Source organism: Heptranchias perlo, chromosome 25 (assembly GCF_035084215.1).
Source record: "Heptranchias perlo isolate sHepPer1 chromosome 25, sHepPer1.hap1, whole genome shotgun sequence".
NCBI classification, from domain to species: domain Eukaryota; kingdom Metazoa; phylum Chordata; class Chondrichthyes; order Hexanchiformes; family Hexanchidae; genus Heptranchias; species Heptranchias perlo.
Genome location: NC_090349.1, coordinates 37,933,397 through 37,956,919, shown reverse-complemented (window position 1 = coordinate 37,956,919; position 23,523 = coordinate 37,933,397). Strand labels below are relative to the sequence as shown.

At 43.4% G+C, this 23,523-nt stretch overlaps 1 protein-coding gene across 5 annotated transcripts in view; it reads right to left on the bottom strand.

Moving 5' to 3' along the window:
- Nucleotides 1–23,523, bottom strand: part of LOC137342242 (unconventional myosin-XVIIIb-like) — a 265,799-nt gene that overhangs the window by 124,366 nt on the left and 117,910 nt on the right. For all 5 annotated transcript variants that reach the window (XM_068006069.1, XM_068006068.1, XM_068006071.1 and 2 more), the window contains 7 exons: nt 21,418–21,577; nt 15,753–15,936; nt 12,535–12,766; nt 9,016–9,125; nt 3,563–3,628; nt 1,286–1,414; nt 936–1,079 (listed from right to left, as the gene is read on the bottom strand). In XM_068006069.1, coding sequence (XP_067862170.1) covers nt 936–1,079; nt 1,286–1,414; nt 3,563–3,628; nt 9,016–9,125; nt 12,535–12,766; nt 15,753–15,936; nt 21,418–21,577 — 1,025 coding nt within the window. The remainder of the gene's footprint in view (nt 1–935; nt 1,080–1,285; nt 1,415–3,562; nt 3,629–9,015; nt 9,126–12,534; nt 12,767–15,752; nt 15,937–21,417; nt 21,578–23,523) is intronic.

Sequence of the window (23,523 nt, the reverse complement as noted above, 5' to 3'; positions counted from 1 at the left end):
AAGCGGCTCCTGCTTTCTTCTGCTGGTGTAGGCAATGCAAATGAATTGCTCTGTAACAGATTGAGTTGAAAATCGTGCCCAGGAATTTGGGAATTCCCGTGGCTTTCCCACCCATAGCTCCAACAATACAGGACATTGTCAGGGACTAACAGGCGTCCCTGGTGTTTGGCATCCCATTGGCAGGATGATGTATTTTCCCCATTTACATTCTATTGTAACATGCCTGCCCTTTTGTGGCCAGGCATATTACGGACCTGCCACTGGAAGCACCACGATTTCAACTGGAGCTGAAAAGGGACAGGGCCCTGCCAGATCTGGGTTCCACACCAAATTCCAACGTCGTGCAGACACTGCACTCCAAGATGACCTGTCTGACCCCAGGAGATTCAGCACAATAGTTTTCAGAGGTTAGGGCAGTTCTGGCACCTGAGCGACATATGAAAGTAACTCCAAACTTGAACACCTGAATAAGCCAAAAAAAGTGTTGTACTCCAAAAAAATTGGTACAATAATGAAATCATCTCTGTCTATCGGATTGTTCTCTTTTTATCACCAGCAACAGAGTTCTTTTAATTTCCCAGGTTGGCTAGAAAATCAACACTTTCATTAATCTAACAATTCAAATAAAACAAATGGACAGGAAAAAGTCTTGACTGATAAACCCTAAAGCACAAATTCCAAGCTGGATACGTGACATTAGTCTACCAATAACTTGCTTCCATTCACTGCAACATTTAGAAGCAGAAGCCCAACTAATTGGTTTTCACTGGTGGAATTGAGGAACTGACTAGCTCTGGAAGATCGTTTGTTGTTTCTGTGTTCTATCAACTGATCTAAGGCACGTTCTTTCGAAAGAAATTAGAAATTTTGGGAGGTGCTAGTGTTTGAACACCTGGGCACCTCCTTCCCACCCACGTCACTGAGCACAAACATACCTCTTTGACTTGAAGATTTTCATCAGCCAGGTTAATGCTAAGCATTGGGCGAATACTTGACATCAGTTTCCACCAGGGCCACTGGTGGACCATCCAGTACTTCTTGATGTTCTTCTGAATACAACAAAGAGCTAAACGCTGGATCTGGAGAGAAAAAAAAGCCACCACAGTCAGCTCATTCAACACTGGAGAGTAGAGGTCCTTCTTGAAGAGAAAGTTCAGCCACCACGAAACCAGGCTTTTATATTCTATCTAAAATTTACATGTTATTTCTTCCCCTTTAAATAAACATTTTAGGTGTGGTCTGAAGGCCATTGCAACCACTAAGGTACATACCAAGAGAGCTTTACCTTCATTTTCTTGAATTGCTGTCGTCCAAGGAATCCCTGGCACACGGCCTGCAGCAAGATCAAGGTCCGGCAAACCAGCTTCTCACGCTGCTTCTCCAGTCGGGAGACAACTGCAGCTTTGAAGAAGATCTGATGGGAAACCAATCCACATTCAAACATTAGGTGATTGTTTCACTCTAGTTCATTCACTTATTGAATTTCAGAATATCCAAGCACCTTTTAAGAAATCGTAATTTTTCTTAAGTGCTCTCCTTTTAGGTGTACTGCGTGCGAATGGGAGAAAAAAATGAATAATGTAATCGAGTTTATATAAAATCCAATCCAATTGCAGATGCACTCACCACTATTTAGAGTTGATTGTTTCACAAGTTATAGTCGGTGCTCAAATGGATGAACTTTAATCTGTGCTTCTAAACACAGAGAGAGTTATCACTTTTTGCTAACTCAAAAGCCAGACAGGGACAGGATAGGACAGGTAGAGGTGGAGGGATGTTTGCTTTGGCGATGAAGAAATTTAACTGAAAACCTTAAAAATTAACGAATACCCATCTTAAGCCTCAGTCATGTGGTGTCCAGTACATCTCAAATATATTAAGTGAGTGATCTCGGAATTCCAAAGGTACTGCACTCTTTTGTAACATTATGTGACAGATTGGAAACCATGAGGCACCACGTAACGACAGGTGACAGCCAAAATAGCATCTTAGGTGAAGCATCATACAAAGCTGAGAAAGAGACAATATCTTTTTACATTGGAAAACAAAGCAATCATCAATAGACAGTCAGAGACAAAGGAAACATTTCGATGCTGCCCACCTCCCACCCTCACAACCTGCAGAGCAAGTTTTTGATCCCCCACTTCCCCCCTCAGTAAACAAGTATTTGGCTTCTATCCCCCTACTCTCCTGAACTACATTTTGTTATCTGTTCCCCCCCACCCTCACTGAGCAAGTGTTGGGCCCCCATCCTGTGGTAGATGATGGCTGATGGTTGTGTTACATGCTGAAGCCCTGAAGAAGCAATGGAATTGCCAACATCGAGCAGCAAAGAAAACACCCCAACCAATGTTCACACTTCTCCCTCTGACCTAGACCACCGCCAACCCCCCCTCCTCACCCTGGAATCATGAGGCCCCCACCCCTGATGAAAAGCATGTCATGGATTGCACGTCACGATCCCATCCATTGGCTCAAATTCCAAATCATTCACCATTGGCTGCATCTCACCTACCAAACCTCCTCTCCTATTGGCTGTGTTTCCCTTTCCAACCCACTTTCTGACTGCCAATCCCTTTCGCCAACCAACCCCCTTTGGCCTAAGGTCCACTTCAAAGGCTGCCTCTACCCATTTCCTATCCCATTTTACAGTAAACCTCCCTCCTAACTGCATTTCCCATCCACAGTAACCCCCCCAACCCCACACACCTTCGAATGCCAGTTACACTTATCCCTAATGGCTGGCTGTCTCATGCTTTAATCTCCCTTCCCCCAGAATTCCCTTCTTCAGCACTCCCCCACCCCCACTGGATTTTTTTGCCAATCACCAACACTCCCCACCCATCGCACTGAGGATTTCCCAGGCAGAGACGCAGTCCATTGAACTGCACATCCTCCTGTGTCCCTCTCCTTCCCTTCTATTCCGTTCCACTCTCCTATTCCCCTTCCCTTTCTCTTCCCTTCCTTTCCTGTCTGCCCTGCTCCCCACCCTTCCTTCTCCCTCTCCCCTCTCTCCCACCATCATCTCTCTTCTCCTACACCGTCTACTCACGCCTCTCTTCCTGCTCCCCTCCTCTCCCCATCCTATTTGCCTCTTCTCCCTCCCCCTTCCAAACTGCTTCCTCCCCCTTCGACCTCCCCCCCTCCACATTGGTTCCATTATTCCCCCACCCTCTAACCCTGCTTGAGCTGAAAGATTCAAATTGGTCTGGACTACCCATCTGCAATGCCAAAGGACATTGACTAGTGACTTTGAAATTTCAGATCAGCCCACTGTAAACAGACTGTCCAGTCTAACACCAAATGCATGGTAATCTTAAACAGCTCCCCAACTAAACTTCTCAACTTTTGGTTCCTTTTTCCCATCTTTTATTAAAATAATCAGAAGACAAACTGATTGATTCTTCTTCTGTGAAGCATTGCAGCCGAGTTCCCAGAGTAAAGTAAAAATACATCCTGATGGAGCGTGTGCCTTGATTTTATGTTTGAAACTTAAGTGTGACTTCCCGGGAGGTTTTACGCTGTAGCTGTACAGATCTAGGTCTCTCGGTGTTGTACATACCCGACTCTGCCCCAAAGTAAAACTGTGCTTCTCCAAATCCAACAAAGAGAGAAGTTCTTCTGTAGCCTGAAAAATAAAACAGCCATTCAACGATTTCTAAGTTACTGTAGGCTTATATTTACTTAGAAATGTTTTGCCTCATTTATTATAGTTTACTATTCAGCATTACTTCACCCAGCCCACCCAAAAACACAGCTTGGCTCCCTACCCTGGCCATAATCTTCCAATCCTCAGTAAATATGGGGGTGGTACCAGAGGAGAATTGCAAATGTTGCACTTTTGTTCAAAAGAAGGTGTAAGGATAAACCCGGCAACTACAGGCCAGTCAGTTTAACCTCAATGGTGGGGAAGCTTTTAGAAACAATAATCTGGGACAAAATTAAGTGTTACTTGGACAAGTGTGGATTAATAAAGGAAAGCCAGCACGGATTTGTTAAAGGCAAATTATGTTTAACTAACTTGATTGAGTTTTTTGATGAGGAAACAGAAAGGGTAGATGAGGGCAATGCGGTTGATGTGGTGTATATGGACTTTCAAAAGGCGTTTGATAAAGAGCCACATAATAGGCTTGTCAGCAAAATTGAAGCCTATGGAATAAAAGGGGCAGTGGCAGCATGGATATGAAATTGGCTAACTGACAGGAAACAGAGAGTAGTGGTGAACGGTTGTTTTTCGGACTGGAGTGAGGTTTACAGTAGTGTTCCCCAGGGGTCGGTACTAGGACCACTGCTTTTTTTGCAATATGTTAATGACTTGGACTTGGGTGTACAGGGCACAATTTCAAAATTTGCAGATGATACAAAACTTGGAAGTGTAGTAAACAGTGAGGAGGATAGTGATAGACTTCAAGAGGACATAGACAGGCTGGTGGAATGGGTGGACACATGACAGATGAAATTTAACGCAGAGAAGTGTGAAGTGGTACATTTTGGCAAGAAGAATGAGGAGAGGCAACATAAACTAAATGGTACAATTCTAAAGGGTGTGCAGGAGCAGAAAGATCTGGGGTTATATGTGCACAAATCTTTGAAAGTGGCTGGACAGGTTGAGAAAGTGGTTAAAAAAGCATACGGGATCCTGGGCTTTATAAATAGAAGCATAGAGTACAAAAGCAAGGAAGTTATGTTGAATCTTTATAAAACACTGGTTCGGCCACAGCTGGAGTATTGTGTCCAATTCTGGGCACCGCACTTTAGGAAGGATGTGAAGGCCTTAGAGAGGGTGCAGAAAAGATTTACTAGAATGTTCCAGGGATGAGGGACTTCAGTTACATGGATAGACTCTAGAAGCTGGGGTTGTTCTCTTTACAGCAAAGAAGGTTAAGAGGAGATTTGATAGAAATGTTCAAAATCATGAAGGGTTTAGATAAAGTAAATGAAGGGAAGCTGTTTCCATCAGCGGAAGGGTCGAGAATCACAAGACACAGATTTAAGTTGATTGGCAAAAGAGGCAAAGGGGTTGTGAGGGAAAACGCAGTGAGAAGTTATGATCTGGAATGCGCTGCCTGAAAGGGTGGTGGAAACAGATTTAATTGTGGTTTTCAAAAAGGAATTGGGTGAAAGGAAAAAATCTGCAGGGCTACGGGGAAAGAGCAGGGGAATGGGATTAACTGGATTGGTCTTACAAAGAGCCAGCATGGGCTCAATGGGCCGAATGGCCTTCTTCTATGCTGTGACCATTCAATAATTCTATGTTGAGATTCAATGTAGTACTCGGAAAATGCTGTACTTTTGAAGATGCGGACTTTTGGAAGAGATGTTAAACCGAGGCCTCGTCTGCCCTCTCGGGTGGACGTAAAAGATCCCATGGCACTATTCGAAGAAAAGCAGGGGAGTTTGCCTGGAGTCCTGGCCGATATTTAGCCCTCAACCAACAACACCAAAAATCAGCTCATTTATCTCATTGCTGTTTCAGGGACCTTGCTGTGTGCAATGGCTGCCACATTAGCCTACACAATATCAGTGACAACACTTCAAATAGTACTCGTTTGGCTGTGAAGCACTTTGAGATGTCCTGAAATGCACTGTATAAACGCAAGCTCTTTCTTTTAATCAATTCTCCATGTTATTCTTCTTAAAGTAATTTCATAACAAATACAAATATTAAAGGAAACACTTTCCCTCACTCAAAATGACCCTTGGATTCAGGAGCCTTACATTGGAGTTGAGTCAACTGAAGAACAAAAGCTGATACAGTGGTGATACTCCACCAGGAGACACATTCAGGATGATTTATGATGTATTGCAATAACATATGTGCTATCCTACAAAACTCGGAAAAGCTGAACATACGAACAACGGGGACACAAAAAGACCCTCTGGTCCATCCAGCCTGTCCCACACAATGTACACACTCTCCAACCCACCCAAACCTCTTTTCCAAGGGATCGGAGAGGAATTTTATAGAGTATTTTTTCCCTTATTGGCCCTGGGTTTTTCCTGTTTTTTTGTCTCTTGCAGGAGTTTACATGACTGCGGGGATGGGTGTGAGGTGGGGTGGGGGGGGGAGGTCAGGGGAGGGAAGAAGTGTTTATCCGTGATTGTCTGGCCATCATGGTGTGGGGCAGGCTTGATGGGCCAGCTGGTCATTTCCTGCCTGTCAATTTTGTATGTTTGTATGTTCGAATCCATGTGATCTCCTGGGAGTGGTGAAAAAGCAGGTAAAACCCCAGGCCAATTTTGGGGGGAGGGGGAATTTGGGAAATTTCTCTCCAACCCGCCCCCCCCCGCCACTTTCCTTGGTGATCGGAAACTAGTCCGGGGGATCACTGTGTCCCTGATAATTCTATGCAGTACCTACCTTTTGTACAAGGTGTTCTCTACCCCAGCCAGAAACAGGTCCAGCTCTCGCTTCAAGGAATCCAAGAGGCAACAGCTATACAAAAGGCTGACAAATCCCCCAAAAAGTCTGACAAATCAAAAATCAACACACAACTGAAAAAGAGCCCTGTATAAAGTGGCCAGAACCCCTGGAGCTAGAGAAATTAAATTCCTTTTAATGAACTATGCATGAATAAAGAAACCCTCATATGACAAACCCTCCACACACAGTGCCAAGTAAATAAATGGCATCTCGCCTCCACTCAGAAAGGTTTGCGTCTTGCTCTCAAACTGTCCTTTTTATCCTCAGTTGTCCAATGCAGTACAGGTGGCTGACCATCACTACTTAAATATATAGCACCTCATCACATTCTTGAAGCATTTCAAAGAGCTTCACACATTTTATTTTTCGGAATGCATTATTATGTAGGCAAAGATAGCAGCCATCTTTCACCAGGCACATCACAAACAGCAATGAAATAAAACGACCAGTTAATCTGTTTTTCTGTCGTATTTTTTAGGGGAAAACGTTGTCAGGACATGCAAAGAATTCGCTGCTCTTCTTCGAGTCGTGTCATGAGGTTTTAGACATTCACCTGGACAGACAGAAGGGACCTCAGTTTAACATCTCCTCTGAAGGATGTCACCTCTGATAATAAAACACTTCCTTCGTACTACAATGGGGAGTCAGCTTAGTTTAAGCACTCAGCCAGCAAGCTACCAGCAGAGCAAAGCTGGCGTGTCTCACTAAAAGATGATCTTTAATCTCTGAAGAGGTTCATCTTCCGACAGAAAGATTGTCCAATGATGTTCACAGTTTGACATTATCCTCTTTTCTTTGAGTTTACCCAGCTGCTATCGCAGGGTCACTTGGTCTGGTTTTTCCATTATCACACTGATAATTTTCTCTATCAGTCCTGTAGCCATCTTTGACTTTCCTTTCCTCTTCTTATTCATGTGATTAGAGGCGAACGGCAGGAGGAGCAATCAGATTACAGATGGATCAAAGAGACTCTTAGATGTAGCAGCAGTGATTGGAGAGATTAAAGGGAGCGATAGATGGAGAGAGATGCAGAGAGCTGGCGGTGTATTTTTCTATAATTAGTAAAGGCTGCTGGGGCTCAGAGTTACTTACTCTGCTTGGCTCCAACCAATCCTGTCAACATCATACAATTTCTCATCCTTGTCACTATGACCAAGGTCACTTACCATTCCGGTTTTGTATTTCCCCAGTGTACTCACCTCTTCTCCTTAAGGTGCTGGGTGTAAAGTTGGTCTTGGTAGCGCAAAACAGGCAACAGCAAATCAGCAACCTGTTTTACACTCCGTCCGATGTACAGGTCAGCATGTTATTTGATCACTAAAGGAATCACAGCCAAGCCTGATACTGTCCTCCCCTCCAATCTCCAGCACGGGCCACTGAATAGCTCTCAGACATGGGAACCCCTCCCTAACTCAGAAACAGCGAGGCCAAATGTAGCTCCTGAAACCACTGGTCTACCTAAGGTCCTCTAACTCAGCCCAGTGAACGAAGGTTTTTAATCTGCAATTTGTAATTTAATGCTTCAGCTTCTGTGTATTTGATTCTAATATCTGTCTAAAAGCCAGGAAGGAGAAAGAGTTCCTACAAGCTTGATGTTCTCAGTCACTGCTCCTGCAATCCCAGCAGACTGACTTTCTTCTGGTCTTTCTCTGTCAATTCAACCATTTTATGTGTCTGTTTCTCTCTCACTTTCACTGAAGGTAATGGGTAGATTCTTTTAAAAAGAGATCTAATTAGTAAGGCTTTCTCATTAATATCTACACTCAAATAAAGGTTTGTTGGTCAGCTGAGCCGTAGTTTGATTTATTAATTGCCTGGATAATGCGTAAGAGTTAACAATTATAGAAAAGAACATAAAATATTAAATGTCAAGGATAACGTAAGTCCTATGTAGAATTATAGAATCCTACAGCACAGAAGGAGGTCGTTCGGCCCATTGTGCCTGTGCCAACTCTTTGGAAGAGCTATCCAATTAGTCCCATTCCCCTGCTTTTTCCCCGTGGCCCTGCAATTCTCCCCCCTTCAAGTATTTATCCAATTCCCTTTTGAAAGTTATTATTGAATCTGCTTCCACCGCCCTTTCAGGCAGCGCATTCCAGATCATAACAACTCGCTGCGTAAAAAATTTCTCCTCATCTCACCTCTGCCTCTTTTGCCAATTTCCTTAAATTTGTGTCCTCTGGTTACCGACCCTCCTGCCAACGTGTTTTTACCATTTTAAAATAAAGCTGAATAATAGGAAAAGAGATCATAAATATAAACTATCAGAAAAAAAATTTAGGTCAGATAACAGATGAAACTTTTTCATATAAAGAGTGATAAATGTCTGGAATAATCTGCCACATAGGGTAGTTGAGATGCAATCTTTAGGGGCATTCAAAGCACATTTGGGGGCTGGGCTGGGAGATTTTGAATACTAAAACGTGGGTTTTTCTCACCTTTCATCTTTCATATATTTTTAGAACAAAATGTATTCCCCCCCTAGATTTCCCTTGCCTTTAAAGACAGCTTAAGGCAATAAGAAGAAATGAAATGTATTGGCCCATCCTTGTGATTTCTTCATCTATTGACTGATTTTGCTTTTCACACACCTTTTTCTCATCCGTTACCATAAATGCCGCTCCATATTTCTTCAGGATAGCTGGGGCCAGTGCCTGGAAACAGCGTCGGAAGTCACCGAGCAGCATGTGATCAGGGAATCCTGCAAAGCAACCAAATAGGAGAGACAATGTCAATCCAGGGCTTCCCTCGACATATACTGAAACATGCTTAAGATGGAGCGATCTCCCCCATGCTTATATTGAGTTATATATAGTCTACAGCACAGAAACAGGCCATTCAGCCCAACTGGTCTATGTCGGCGTTTATGCTCCACACAAGCCTCCTCCCACCCTACTTCATCAAACCCTATCAGCGTATCCTTCTAATCCTTTCTCCCTTGTGTGCTTATCTAGCTTCCACTTAATGCATCTATGCTATTTGCCTCAACTACTCCTTGTGGTAACGAGTTCCACATTCTAATCACTCTCTGTGTAAAGAAGTTTCTCCTGAATTCCCTATTGGATTTATTAGCGACTATCTTATATTTATGACCTCTAGTTTTGGACCCCCCACCAACAAGTGGAAACATTTTCTCTACGTCTACCCTATCAAACCCTTTCATTCTCTTGAAGACCTATCAGATCACCCCTCAGCCTTCTCTTCTCTAGAGAAAAGAGCCCCAGCCTGTTTAGCCTTTCCCGATAATTATATCCTTTCAGTTCTGGTATCATCCTTGTGAATCACTTTTGCACCTTCTCCAGTGCCTCTATATCCTTTTTATAATATGGAGACCAGAACTATTCACAGTACTCCAAGTGTGGTCTAACCAAGGTGCTATACAAGTTTAACATAGCTTCTCTGCTTTTCAATTCTATCCCTCCAGAAATAAACCCCAGTGGGTAAATGCAACCCCTGATGCAGTACTGTAATTCCCTCCCTAAACCTCTCCGCATTGCCACCTCTCTTTTCTCTTTTATGACAGTCTTTAAAAGCACTATCTAAATCCAATTTGTTGTTGTTGTCACTGCTGTTTTTGTTGAGGACCACAATCACAACCATTAGTAAGGTACGGTAGCCTAGCGATTATGGTACTGGAATAGCAACCCAGAGGTCATGAATTCAAATCCCACCATGGCAAGTTGTGAAGCTGAACTCAGTTAACATGCCAATTTGTAGGCTAGCACCAGAAAATGACTGTGAAAGCTGCCACAATGTCACAAAAACCTAACTGACTCACTATTGTCCTTCACGGACAGGAAACTGCCATCCCTACTTGGACTAGCCTAAGTGTGATTCCACGTTGACCCTAAATGCCCTTTGAAGTGGCCACCACCACCTTCTCAGGCAATAGGTGTAGCCTTACTAGTGTCACCCACACCCTGAGAACAAAAACAAAAAAAAAACCTGAGGGTCACACTTAAAAATGTTCCAAAAAGCTTCACCAAAAGTTATGGAACAAGTCCTGATTTCAATTCTCTGCTGTAGGGAATTGCCTTGACCTTTTTGCTGGGATAGCCCCAGTCTTAATGTTGCTGAACAGCAAGAGAAGTGTCGGCAAGAGGCACTAAATCCCTGCTCCAACGAGTAGGCTGCAAGTGAAGATCCAGAGACTCGTCGTTTGCCATGGGTCACAGTCATGGGAGGCAGGCATAAGTGGCCCTCAGATCATATTCTGAATAAAACTGCAGTGAACATATCTCACCCTCAATACGAACATAATGAGGTTATGGTCGACAGTGAGACATAATGAATGTCTTCTCTGATGAGGCTGATTATAAACAACACTTGCAGTATTCAGATTTAATTATCACTTGACTAGGAAGGAGTTGGTGGCAGTATTTTTCTTTATTAAAATTCAGGCATTCACAGATAAAATAAATGGAAATGTTTCGGGTTCAATTTTGAGGTACATAGCTGGGGAAAACAGAAGAGACTATATTGTACATTTAACTGTGCCTGGGAGTACTTGATGCCGATATCAGAAATGAAAAGTGTTCCATTGCTGGCATTAACATCCCTCACCTTGACGGGCACAAACGTCATGAATAAAGTCATCAAAATCAAATCCTGTGAGCCTAGATTATAACCTATTTACGGCTCTGGTGCCCGTTTGCTTCAGTTGTGGAAATCATTTATCCTGCCTCATCGGTGACAGTGACACATCCTATCAATTCGAGAAAAATACAGTACCTCACAGCACCAGTGCATTCTCATAATGCTCTGATCGAGCCGAGACCTTTTAAGAACGCAGTGCTTCTTTTCAGACTCAATTATGTAACCAATTGGGCAACAACATATTAAAAATAAAACACTGAAAATAAAATGAAACTTAAGCAATCTTAAAAAAAAAATTCAGCTCTCCAGCTAGGAGATTCACTGCGTAGTATGGAACTAAGGCATACAGACCAGGAAGACTCCAGCCCCATCTCTGATTACTAACTAAGTTAGTTGATTTCTACAGCTGGCATCAGTGCCCCTGGGTTGGCGGGGAGGGAGAAAGAGGTTCAGCCAGGGTTACCAGCTTCTGATCACTATCCACTGACTCCTGTTGGAAAAGGCGTGTATATGGAAGTCAGGTGAGGAGATGAATTGGGCTTACTTGTGATACCCCTTACGGTGTCATGGCCTGCATGGAGAATGGACCATACCACAGCTTAATTCAGCATCTCCAGGAGGTGGGTAGGGTGGGAGGAATAGAAAATTGAAAGGAAAAATAAATGCAGAACTTACAGAGTTAGTAGTGGCTCATTCTGAAAGCTTACCCTCTGTGGGAGTGATATTATACTTTGCTTGGCATCTTCCCTTGATGATAAGAACATGAAATTAAGGTGTGGATAATTGTGGACAACAGCACACACTGTATCAGTCTTCACAGCACACATAACAAGTCCTTGACTCTCATGTAGTTGGTGATGGTAATAGTGGCAGATGTTCCGTACAGAAAAATCCCCTTCCATGTGCAATGACACAGATTTGTCACTTCACTGGACAGCTCACTGCACAACATCACAAGAAAGCATGGAACAAAAGACCATTGGCTCATGAAGCCTACTCCTCTACAAACCATGCAAAATATACCCTCCAGGGTCCCTACCTCATCCACTCAACCTCCTGAGGACACACTTTGAACAAACATTCCCAATCCTATTGAACTCCACCGCAGAGCTCCCACGGCGAACTCCAACGCAGAGCTCCCACGGTGAGTTCCACCGCAGAGCTCCCATGGTGAGCTCCACCGCAGAGCTCCCATGGTGAGCTTCAACGCTTAGCTCCCATGGTGAGCTCCACCGCAGAGCTCCCATGGTGAGCTCCACCGCAGAGCTCCCATGGTGAGCTCCACCGCAGAGCTCCCATGGTGAGCTCCACCGCAGAGCTCCCATGGTGAGCTCCAACGCTTAGCTCCCATGGGGGGTTCCACTGCCTACATGAACATTGTCGTGAATAAAGGATACGCGACATGCTTAGGGTTTAGAAGTTAAAGGACAGTTCAAATAGAAATGGGGATGAAATAGTGAGCAGATTCCAGTAATAAGCACATTCACAGTATAATGCTGGAACAGTTACTTTACCTAGCCTGTAGAGACGAAGGGCATCCTGTAGCTGTGATCCCTGTAGCTGAGTCCTTAGTGTTGGTATATCAAACGTGGCCAGCGATTGTCCTCTACAGTTCTGTCCTTCTACTCCATCTCCAGTCCTTTGACTAGCAGGCATTTTCCCTTCTGCATCATTCACCTCTAGTCTTGCTACAAAGCAGTGGACAAAGTGTGCTTCAGAACGTTTCAGAAGGTTTGTGAGAGCATCCTAGGATTTAAAAGAAAGGAGATTTAAAAATTAATTTGAATTGAGAAGAAATCATTTGGGATACTGTGCATTACATTATTGGAGCATCATTACATTGGAGACTTGGTGACAACTCAAAAGAAAATAAAGAAGATAGCATTCGTGTCATCAATAACTAAAAGTTTTCACTCAGCTCTGAGCATCTCAATATTCCAGTATTCTTCAATCACTAACGCCATCCCTTCAATTTCCCTACCTCCATCTGGAATTGCCCAGATAGTTCTCTTCTAAAAGTCAACATCTGGTGACACACATCCTTCCTTTCCAAGCAGTTACCAAATTTTCATCAACATGGTTGATGAAAAAATGAAGAGAAAGTTTGGGGATTGAATGTGGCACCTTCCTGAGCTATATGGTTGAGCACCATTCCAGGTGGTATACTGAGCCACTGGAGGAGTCACAAAGGCACTTTCTTCATCTTTTCTTCACTTTCGCATCTTCACATTTGACAGGTTTTTTTTAGAAATGCAGCATACAAATCACAATGAACTCCTGTACACACAACTTGCATGTGATGTCATTGACTAAAATGGTACATGCCTCCACCAGGTCTAACTCCCACTTCATGCCACTTTTTGATGAAGATGGTGTCACTTTAAGGGAATGATGGGTTCTCAGGACTTTGCTTGCATTCATAACCTGCAGTTAATTCACTCTTCCAATTTAGGACTTCATTAGGCTGCTCAATTAAATGATTGCCTCACTGTCATCTGTCATCTTATATGGAATGAGACTGTAATAACTGTATACTGTTGTGTGAACAATCTGTTTCAACTTCAGAACAGGTTTGCAAGCAGCATATTTTACAAATAAAACATCCTGAGTGTTTTAAACGGAATGAAACAATAAACTACATTTCGGGAAAGGTGCCAATCTGAATCTTAATAAAGTAATACCGTCAAACATATGGGAAATTCAATTTTCTTATCCCCAGCAGTCAACAAATTATGAGTTCACACGTTACTTGTTGTGAGCATAAAAATGCTTTTGATGAAAAAGTCAGGTTTTCTTAATACCACCCCGGTTCACTTTTCATCTGAAATGAGCTCATTTAACTAACACTTAGCTCAATTATTTTTATGAAGCCTCACAACTTTCCCAGTAGCCCAGTAACTAAATTCAGCTCTCCCTTCACACCTTTGAATTCTGTAATTTCAATTAATCTCATTAGTTAAGTCTCGATTTTGTATGGTTTCACAGGTGCCTTCCCTAATATCTATGTACTTTTATTGTAACGTGCCCAGGAAAGTGAACGAGAAACCTTTCCGTGAATTGTTTTAATCACTCCATCCATCCAGGGACTTTCTCTTGCATTTGGAGTGCAGTAGAATATCACATGAGACCTTGTTTATGACTTTAGCTATCGAAAGAATTTTATGATGTGGAGATGCCGGTGATGGACTGGGGTGGACAAATGTAAGGAATCTTACAACACCAGGTTATAGTCCTACAGTTTTATTTGAAAATCACAAGCTTTCGGAGGCTTCCTCCTTCGGACGAAGGAGAAAGCCTCCGAAAGCTTGTGATTTTCAAATAAAACTGTTGGACTATAACCTGGTGTTGTAAGATTCCTTACAAAAGAATTTTATGAATGGGTGAAAAGCAAACATTTAATAGAAAAATGAATATTTACTGTAGAATTATACCTCCTCGAAAGGGATAAATGGTCGCAGTGTATGTCCGACGCTATTATTTTGTACTTAACCTTTGTACACACAATATATTTTTCTTGTAGCTTTTCCAACTGCAGGAGCTAAATTGGACGAACCTATCGTTCCAACTGACTCAACTAAACTCACATTGTTGAACCGTTCATTAAGTACCCTCAAAAACAGTTGCCGGGGCTTCCTGGATTTGAACAATTCTTAGTTTTATTCAAAATTGATTGCAGTCATACACACAACTGAGCAAATCTCATGGTAGGGACGTGGCTTGGCTCCTCCCTCCAGCCTTTCTACGAGACTGGCTGGTCCTTGCCCCATTTGTATTGAGTTAACCTGGGATATGGAATCGGACTGCAGGTGGTTTTTTTAAACACCGTGGCCTGGACTTTCCTCTTCCCACCGCTCCAAACCTGCCATGGCCCTGAAACATTTTCCTCAGTCGGGGCTGATTATTTATGCGGGGTCCCCTCCAGCGAGACGGAGCCCACAGCTGCTGGGAAACTAAATTTGGCAATGTTGCAGCGGGACATCTGCTGCCACAGCAAAGGAAGAAGAGGAGGAGGAGGACTTAAATGGGGCAGGAGAATCCCGAAGATTTTTTAAAAATTTCAGGAAAGGTTCTCAATAACGGCGTCCACTCTGACCAGTTCAGACCACAAATGTACGTCTTAGGACTCCATTTAGTATCTTAAATGCGCCTACCGTTGGCCTGACTTAGGGGGCTGCTCCAGTCACCTAGCAGCAGTCCCGGGGAAACGTTGCCGTGACAACGGGGTGACAGGTCAGTGCCTCCCATTTTCAGGGTGCCACTGGGCGGGAGGCCTGAAAATTCAACCCATTTTTTCTAATTATGATACCACTGGTTTGTAATTCTGTGACATCTACCCAAAATGGCCATTCATATACTACTTCTGACCAACAGGAATAAAATATAAACCAGGAGATGAAAGGAAGGCGAAGAGACTATAACTAAATATATTAAGACCAGGGCCGTGTAATTTTGAGTTTGTGCGATAGTGTAAAACGGGAGATAGTGAATCGGCAATGGAAATAAAAATTGGGAGAGATGTAAAACAGGCGGTCGATTTGCTATCACCCGCTTTACACTATCGGAAAAACTCAAAATGACCCACCAGAAGTCTGTCAAGTACGTAGTTCTAGGATTGAATTTGATGGGCTTCCATCAGTTCAACTGGGTGAAATAGAGCCAAATGCAAGCCCACTACATCCATCCTTAGTATAAGTATAATCCCTGGTCCATTATCCAGTCTGTTCACACTCACCACTTGTAACTTGATAAGTGCACATGTGGATTTTCTCTTCACAGCTGCAAAGCTGGTGCTGAACGTCTTCCGTACACAACCGATCCTGTGCATAGCTAGCTGGGAAGTGCCTTCCAGACCAGACACTGACCGACAGATTATAGGGATTTTGGATCGTGCAGAGAAGAGTTTCTTGAGGAATTCACTAGTTAGAGGAAGCGATCAATAGATTAGCTGCATTTTATTGTTAGTGCTACGTCGAACAATATGATGTTGTGGCGCACTAGAGACTGAGAGCTCCCAGCCTTTTGCTGTTTGTGCCCATAGATTGTCACTTGCCAGTCTCAATGGGTTACTTGGGTACAATATAAACCAGATCAAGGTGTCTAGCCACAAGAAAGTTAAATTGTCAGTATTTCCACCTAAAGTTACATTTGAATAACGTTAATGATTGGTTGTAGAGTGCTATTAGTGGAACCCATGAATATGGCCCTTTGTGTCTACCTCTTTTAACTGGAGGCCACTGTATGGGGCCCAGAAAGATCCAAAAGGGAGAAAACGCATTTTTCAAAATAGTCTTCATGAACAAAGCTTTAAGAGGCTGAATGTAATGAGCCATAGAACACAAGATAGGTCGATTGATTCTAGGAGGTGAGAGGTTAACCCCCCACCAGAAATCCTGGGGCCACTTGTGGTTGGACTTCAAATCTGAGTTTCGTCAAATCTGAATGTCACATGGAAGTGAAGCATATGATTTTCCTTTCCCTCTGGAATGGTAAGTAGGGAAGGAGACCAAAATAATGGCTTAATCCCACTTCCACCACTTGAATCACGATTTGTATAAGGCAATCATTAAGCAACACTGACAATCTCATCGCAAGGTCCCTGCCAAGGGTACTCTACCCACTTGAAGAACAACAAGCACCAGAATAATATTCTGTCCTAAACATAGAGGTAGAATTAAAAATGAAAACCAACAAAGAAATACAAGACATTTTGTAGTCTACAAGACAAATCTGATCACAATATGGAAACAGATATTATAACTGCTCTGCATTTTTCTCTCTTGTTCCTTTAAAGCTGCAAATATGCCGAGTCTTATGCACATCCTCTTAGTTGGATCTTTGTTGTGTTGAAATTAAGACTCATCGCACCATCTCCTACTCTTATTCTTTCCCAACACCTCAAATGCGTGCAACTCCTTGCTTCCCTCAGTCTTCCCTTCCTCTGGCAATATTCTGACTTTTGAAACCCAAATTTTGGCATTTTTTTAATTGACTTACCTCATTTCCTTTCCTACTCTTTTCAACCTTTATGGTGTCCTGTGCTAAGGGCCTTGGCACTTCACTGGAATCTTCACTAAAACTGCATTGTTTACACTGGTTTACATTCCAGACATCAAGGCTAACTGCGGCTTCCCAGCATAATGTATGCAGTGTTTAAAAAAAATAATAAAAATAGCTTGTTCTAATCCATGGTAATCCCATTAGATTGATTTTAATACAGAAACGTGGTCTTAAAAAGCTAAAGTGAAGCATATATCAATCCCAAACACCATACAATGTAAAGATCCACAAGGGAAGTGGATATTAATAAAATATTAGATGTTGAATAACCTGTTAATGGGTGTAATAAGTATTAATAATGCATTTAGCTTAAAGGTTCAGTTATTCTGAGGGAAGAGGTGGACCATTCATGAACACATACTGTGCCAGAAAGTAAATGGCATTTGGGTCTACAGATAGCTTAAGTAACCTGAAGGGAGGTCTGTTTTTTTTAATCAGTGTCAGTTATAAATTATTCTTATGGAGGTGGGGAGCAGGAGTTAAGCATATTTACCATCCATTGTGTGAAAAAGTTTATAGAATTGGTGTAAAATCTCAAAACTTGATAAGTTATCTTGAGGTTTTGATTAAACAGTTGTCCATCTCAGGCAGAAATGTCACAAGGGTGGTTGGTGTGGGAAACATTAGGTGCATCACATTGCGGTGACCTTCTGAGGGTTAGGTTAAGAGACCTGGGGCAGGTCAGAACTGCATGTAACCTTCTTTATGCACCCAGCATGGAAGTACTTGTTGTGAGCATTAGTGCCAAAAAAATGAGGGAAATTTCTTTGGCACTTTCCATTCTCCAGCCCATAAAAACCAGGTGGACAGCCATGAAATATCAAATGCATGAAATTATAGCAAGATTGTCTCCCCTTGTCCAGTCTCTTCCGACCTACATCCGCGACTCTTCCGACGCCCTCCTCCACTTTAATAATTTCCAGTTCCCCAACCCTAACCATCTCCTTTTCACCATGGACGTCCAGTCCCTCTACACCGCCATCCCCCACCAGGACGGCATGCAGGCCTTCTGCTTCTTCCTTGAATGGAGGTCTAACCAGTCCCCATCCACCACCACCTTCGTCCGCCTGGCTGAACTTGTTCTTACGTTGCACAACTTCTCCTTTCACTCCACTCACTTTCTCCAAATAAAAGGTGTCACTATGGGAACCCATATGGGTCCCAACTATGCTTGCCTTTTTGTGGGGTACGTGGAACATTCTTTGTTCCAGTCCTATTCCGGTCCCCTCCCTCACCTCTTTTTCCAATACATTGATGACTGTATTGGTGCCATTCCCTGTTCTCACCCCAAACTGGAAAGTTTCATCAACTTTGCTTTGAATTTCGACCCTTCCCTCACCTTCACGTGGTCCATCTCCGATTCTTCCCTTCCCTTCCTCGATTGCTCTATCTCCACTTCTGGGGATAGACTGATAGACTGTCAACCAATATCTACTATAAGCCCACCGACTCCCACAGCTACCTTGATTACAATTCCTCCCACTTTGCTTCCTGTAAGGACTCTATTCCCTTCTCCCAGTTTTCCGTCTCCGTTGCATCTGTTCTGACGATGCCACCTTCCACACCAGTGCTTCCGATATGTCTTCCTTTTTCCTCAACCAAGGATTCACCTCCACTGTAGTTGACAGGCCCCTCAACCGTGTCTGTCCCATTTCCCACACTTGCCCTCGCCCCTTCCCCTCCCTCCCAGAACCATGATAGGGTCCCCCTTGTCCTCACCTTCCACCCCACCAGCCTCCACATTCAAACATATCGTCCTCCGCCATTTCCGCCATCTCCAGTGTGATACCACCACCAATCATATCTTCCCCTCCCCTTTCAGCATTCCGAAGAAACCGTTCCCTCTGCAACATCCTGGTCCACTCTTCCATCACCCCCAACACCCGCTCTCCTCCCCACGGCACCTTCCCATGTGAGCGCAGGAGATGCAACACCTTCCCTTTCATCTCCTCCCTTCCCACTGTCCAGGGCCCCAATCACTCCTTCCAGGTGAAACAGCTATTTACTTGTATTTCTTTCAATACTGTATTCACTGCACACAATACGGTCTTCTCCACAACGGGGAGACCAAACACAGACTGGGTGATCGCTTTGCTGGACGCCTCCGCTCAGTCCGCAAAAGTGACCCTGACCTGCCGGTCGCTTGCCATTTTAATTCCCCATCCCACTCCCACTCTGACCTCTGTCCTCGGCCTCTTACATTGTTCCAATGAAGCTCAATGGAAGCTCAAGGAACAGCACCTCATCTTTTGTTCAGGCCCTTTACAACCTTCGGGACTCAACATTGATTTCAATAACTTCGGATCATAACCACTGCTCCCATTTTTTCGGACAACATGTGCTGGTAATGGTTTTGATGTTGCATTTACAGCTCCTCTAGACCCATCTTTTGTTTCTTTACTTAGAATCATAGAATGGTTACAGCACAGAAGGAGGCCATTCGGCCTGTCGAGCCCATGCCGGGCAATCCAGTTAGTCCTATTCCCTGTAGCCCTGCAAATTTTTTCGCTTCAAATATTTATCCAATTCCTTTTTGAAAGCCACAATTGAATCTGCTTCCACCACCCTTTCAGGCAGCGCATTCCAGATCATAACTACTCGCTGCATACAAAAGTTTTTCCTCATGTCGCCTTTGGTTCTTTTGCCAGTCACCTTAAATCTGTGTCCTCTGGTTATCGACCCTTCCACCAATGGAAACAGCTTCTTTTCATTTACTTTATCTAAACCTTTCACGATTTTGAACACTTCCATCAAATCTCCTCTCAACCTACTTTGCTCTAAGGAGAACAACCCCAGCATCTCCAGCCTATCTATATAACTGAAGTCCTTCATCCTGGAACATCCTAGTAAATCTTTTCTGCACCCTCTCTAAGGCCTTCACATCCTTCCTAAAGTGCAGTGCCCAGAATTGGACACAATACTCCAGCTGTGGCCAAACCAGTGTTTTATAACGGTTCAACATAATTTCCTTGCTTTTGTACTCTGCTTTATTTATAAAGCCCAGGATCCCGTATGCTTTTTTAACCACTTTCTCAACCTGTCCAGCCACCTTCAAAGATTTATGCACATTTACCCCCAGGTCTCTCTGTTCTTGCACACCCTTTAGAATTGTACTATTTAGTTTATGTTGCCTCTCCTCATTCTTCCTGCCAAAAAGAATCACTTCGCACCTCTCTGCATTAAATTTCATCTGCCATGTGTCTGCCCATTCCACCAGCCTGTCTATGTCCTTTTGAGGTCTATTACTATCCTCCTCACTGTTCACTACACTTCCAAGTTTTGTGTCATCTGCAAATTTTGAAATTGTGCCCTCTACACCCAAGTCCAAGTCATTAACATATTGCAAAAAAAGCAGTGGTCATAGTACCGACCCCCAGTATACCTTCCTCCAGTCCAAAAAACAACTGTTCACCACTACTCTCTGTTTCCTGTCACTTAGCCAATTTCGTATCCATGCTGCCACTGCCCCTTTTATTCCATGGGCTTCAATTTTGCTGACAAGCCTATTATGTGGCACTTTATCAAACACCTTTTGAAAGTCCATGTACACAACGTCAACCGCATTGCCCTCATCGACCCTCTCTGTTACCTCATCAAAAAACTCAATCAAGTCAGTTAAACACGACTTGTCCCATTACCTCCTTGCCTTGCACCATCATCCCTTTTGTCATTTAATCACTCCTGCCCTCCAACCTATCAGAGACCTTCCCTATTGTTCTTTCCTCCCCTCCCCTTCCTCCTCCCCCACTTTTGTCTGGTTCTGTAATTGCTTAAAAACTGTTCAATCTTCAACTTCTTCCAGTTCTGATGAAAGGTCTTTGACCTGAAACATTAACTCTGTTTCTTTCTCCACAGATGCTGCCTGACTTGCTGAATATGTCTGGCATTTTCTGTTTTCTTTATAAATTATAGCAAGATTCTGCATAAAATGTGTATAAGAATTAGTGGCATGGTTTTATTTAAATTTTCTTTGCCAATTTTCACATGTCCTCTTCTGAAGACTCCTTGGTCTGATACAGTCCAAATGGGAGCTTGCTCAATTGCCCATTATTCCTGCATGAACCTTGGAAATTGGGAGGCAGAGCATGAGAGCCTAGTTCATTCCTGCCAATACCCAATGTCAACTCACAATCACCTACAGCCAGGGTCAGCAGTGGAATCAGGATTGGGAACCCTGACTGATCATTTCCCCTTCTTAATCTAGTGGCACTGAGGCCAATTGCAGCAGCCTTGTTGCCACTCAGCACACACCATGAACCTGGTTTGCATGACTCAATTGCTATAGGTATTCGTTTCTGGAACATATTGTCGTGTCTTGCCCCTCAGACTATAACACTTACATTCTGGATTCCTGCAGCAACTGGCTGGCATTCTCTAGCGATAGGTTCTGCTTGGCTTTGTTGATCCAGCCTGTCATGTCATACCTCACAGGGTCCATACCGAGCTGGTGGGCTATCACAAACTGAAGCTCCTGCTCGCACCTCCTCAGTGGCTGTTTCTCTACGAACACAAAATCATCGATCAGTCCCAGACAGGGTCCTTAAGCTTTCGCCATTTTGCGGTAAACATCCTGCAGTCCTAAGAACTAAAATGGATCGAAAGGCATGGTTACAACCCAGAATTTATAGATGATGGAAAACATAGGGGGGTGCAGGAGTAATTTCTGTTCTAAGTGCTCTCCCAATTACTATCTTAAGAAAATACAGTAGTATAGATATTTAACAGTCAAAAAATACTGTTACGTTTCTAATGTTGCAAAGACCTGCCATTTTGCATTGCATCTTGAACCAGTGGAGTTTTGTCCACGATGGGTCATCTTCCAGGATAGCCCAAAGCACTGGCCCTCCATTAAAGTGAATGGACACAGGTATGACCTCCCCGTAGATGCTATCACCAGAGCAGCCCTGGAGGTACGGTGACCTAAAATGACAGGTCTCCACAAGTCAGAAAATGAGCGCAATTTGACGAATCCTCCCGAACGGCTGCAATCGGTGGAAACTCGTCATCCCGACCATTTCGACCTGGAGGGGGCGTGGCCAGTTTTGTGGGCGAGGTCTGCTTCAGGCAAATTACTTTTGAACCAGCGAAACAGGTCGCGGAAACTCAAACGTAAATGGTTATGGGCCTAACTCACTTACTTTTTAAATTCCACGATCTTTAGCGCTATTTCAATCGATTCCGCCCAGATTGCGCTGATATCTGGGTGGAAACCAAGCAGAAACTCTTGGCCATAGTTTCTTCAGACTGATATTGTAGGAGCACGATAAACATAACATGCATCCCCTTTATGAATGCAACAATCTAGCAACAAATTGGAGCAGAGTTGGGCAATACATTAGAGAGGAACGGTGCATAATTGCACCACAATTCTTTAAATTGTGAAAGATGCCAAGTAAAGACAAACCAACTCATGAGTCAAGTGTCAGCCTTGGCTCAGTGGTATCACTCCCACTTCTGGGTCAGAAGGTCATGGGTTCAAGCACATATAAAACCTAGGCTGACATGCTGTCCTTCAGATGAGACATTAAACCAGGTCTTTTAAATTCACCTGGTCTCTCAGGTGAATTTAAAAGACCGCCTGGTGCTACTGAAGAAGGGAAGGGGAGTTGTCCCCGGTGTTCTGACCAACACTTATCCCTCAACCAACAAAGCTAAAACAGGTTATCTGGTCATTTGTCCCATTGCTGTTTGTGGGACCTTGCTGTGTGCAAATCACAACAGTGACTACATTTCAAATGTATTTCATTGTCTGCGAAGCACTTTGGGACATCCTGAGGACTTGAAAGGCGCTATATAAATGCAAGTTCTTTCTTTCTGGAAGGCGGGGGTGCAACAACACATAAAAAAAGGGGCAGACTCCTGGAAAGTTTCAGGCTCCTCCCATCAGCCAATCTCAGAGCAGCATTAGCAAAGGCCTCTGACTTATTTTCTTTGTCTGTGGGTTGTAGATCTGTGATTGGTAAGAGCAATGGTCAATGATGCACTATTTGCATATGATCGTTGTTGCAGAAACATGAACTCCTTTGTAATGGGTGGAGTAAAGGAAGAAAAACACATGTTAACAGGTCAGTTTCTTCAAATCACTGCATTGTTATAGGAATTTATGTGATAAATTCTATGGGGGGAGGGGGGAGAAAGTTGCTCAAAAAATCTAATGGTTTTAGTACTCAACAAGGAATATCCAAGTAATATCAGTGCTGATTTCTTCATTAGCTACATGCACTGGCATTAACATTAACCTATCGTGGAGTTCGTGGCTAGCACTTACAAAAAGCGTATTACTGAAGACTGACAATGTTCCTTTCCAGATACCGTGCTCAATAAACCAGCACTGATCTGTTGATTACAGCTTTGCAACTGATCTTTTGAATGCACCAATTAAAATAACTAATTAAAGCTGCAGTCTCCCATATATATCACAGCTCCTGGAGAACACGTTACAAACC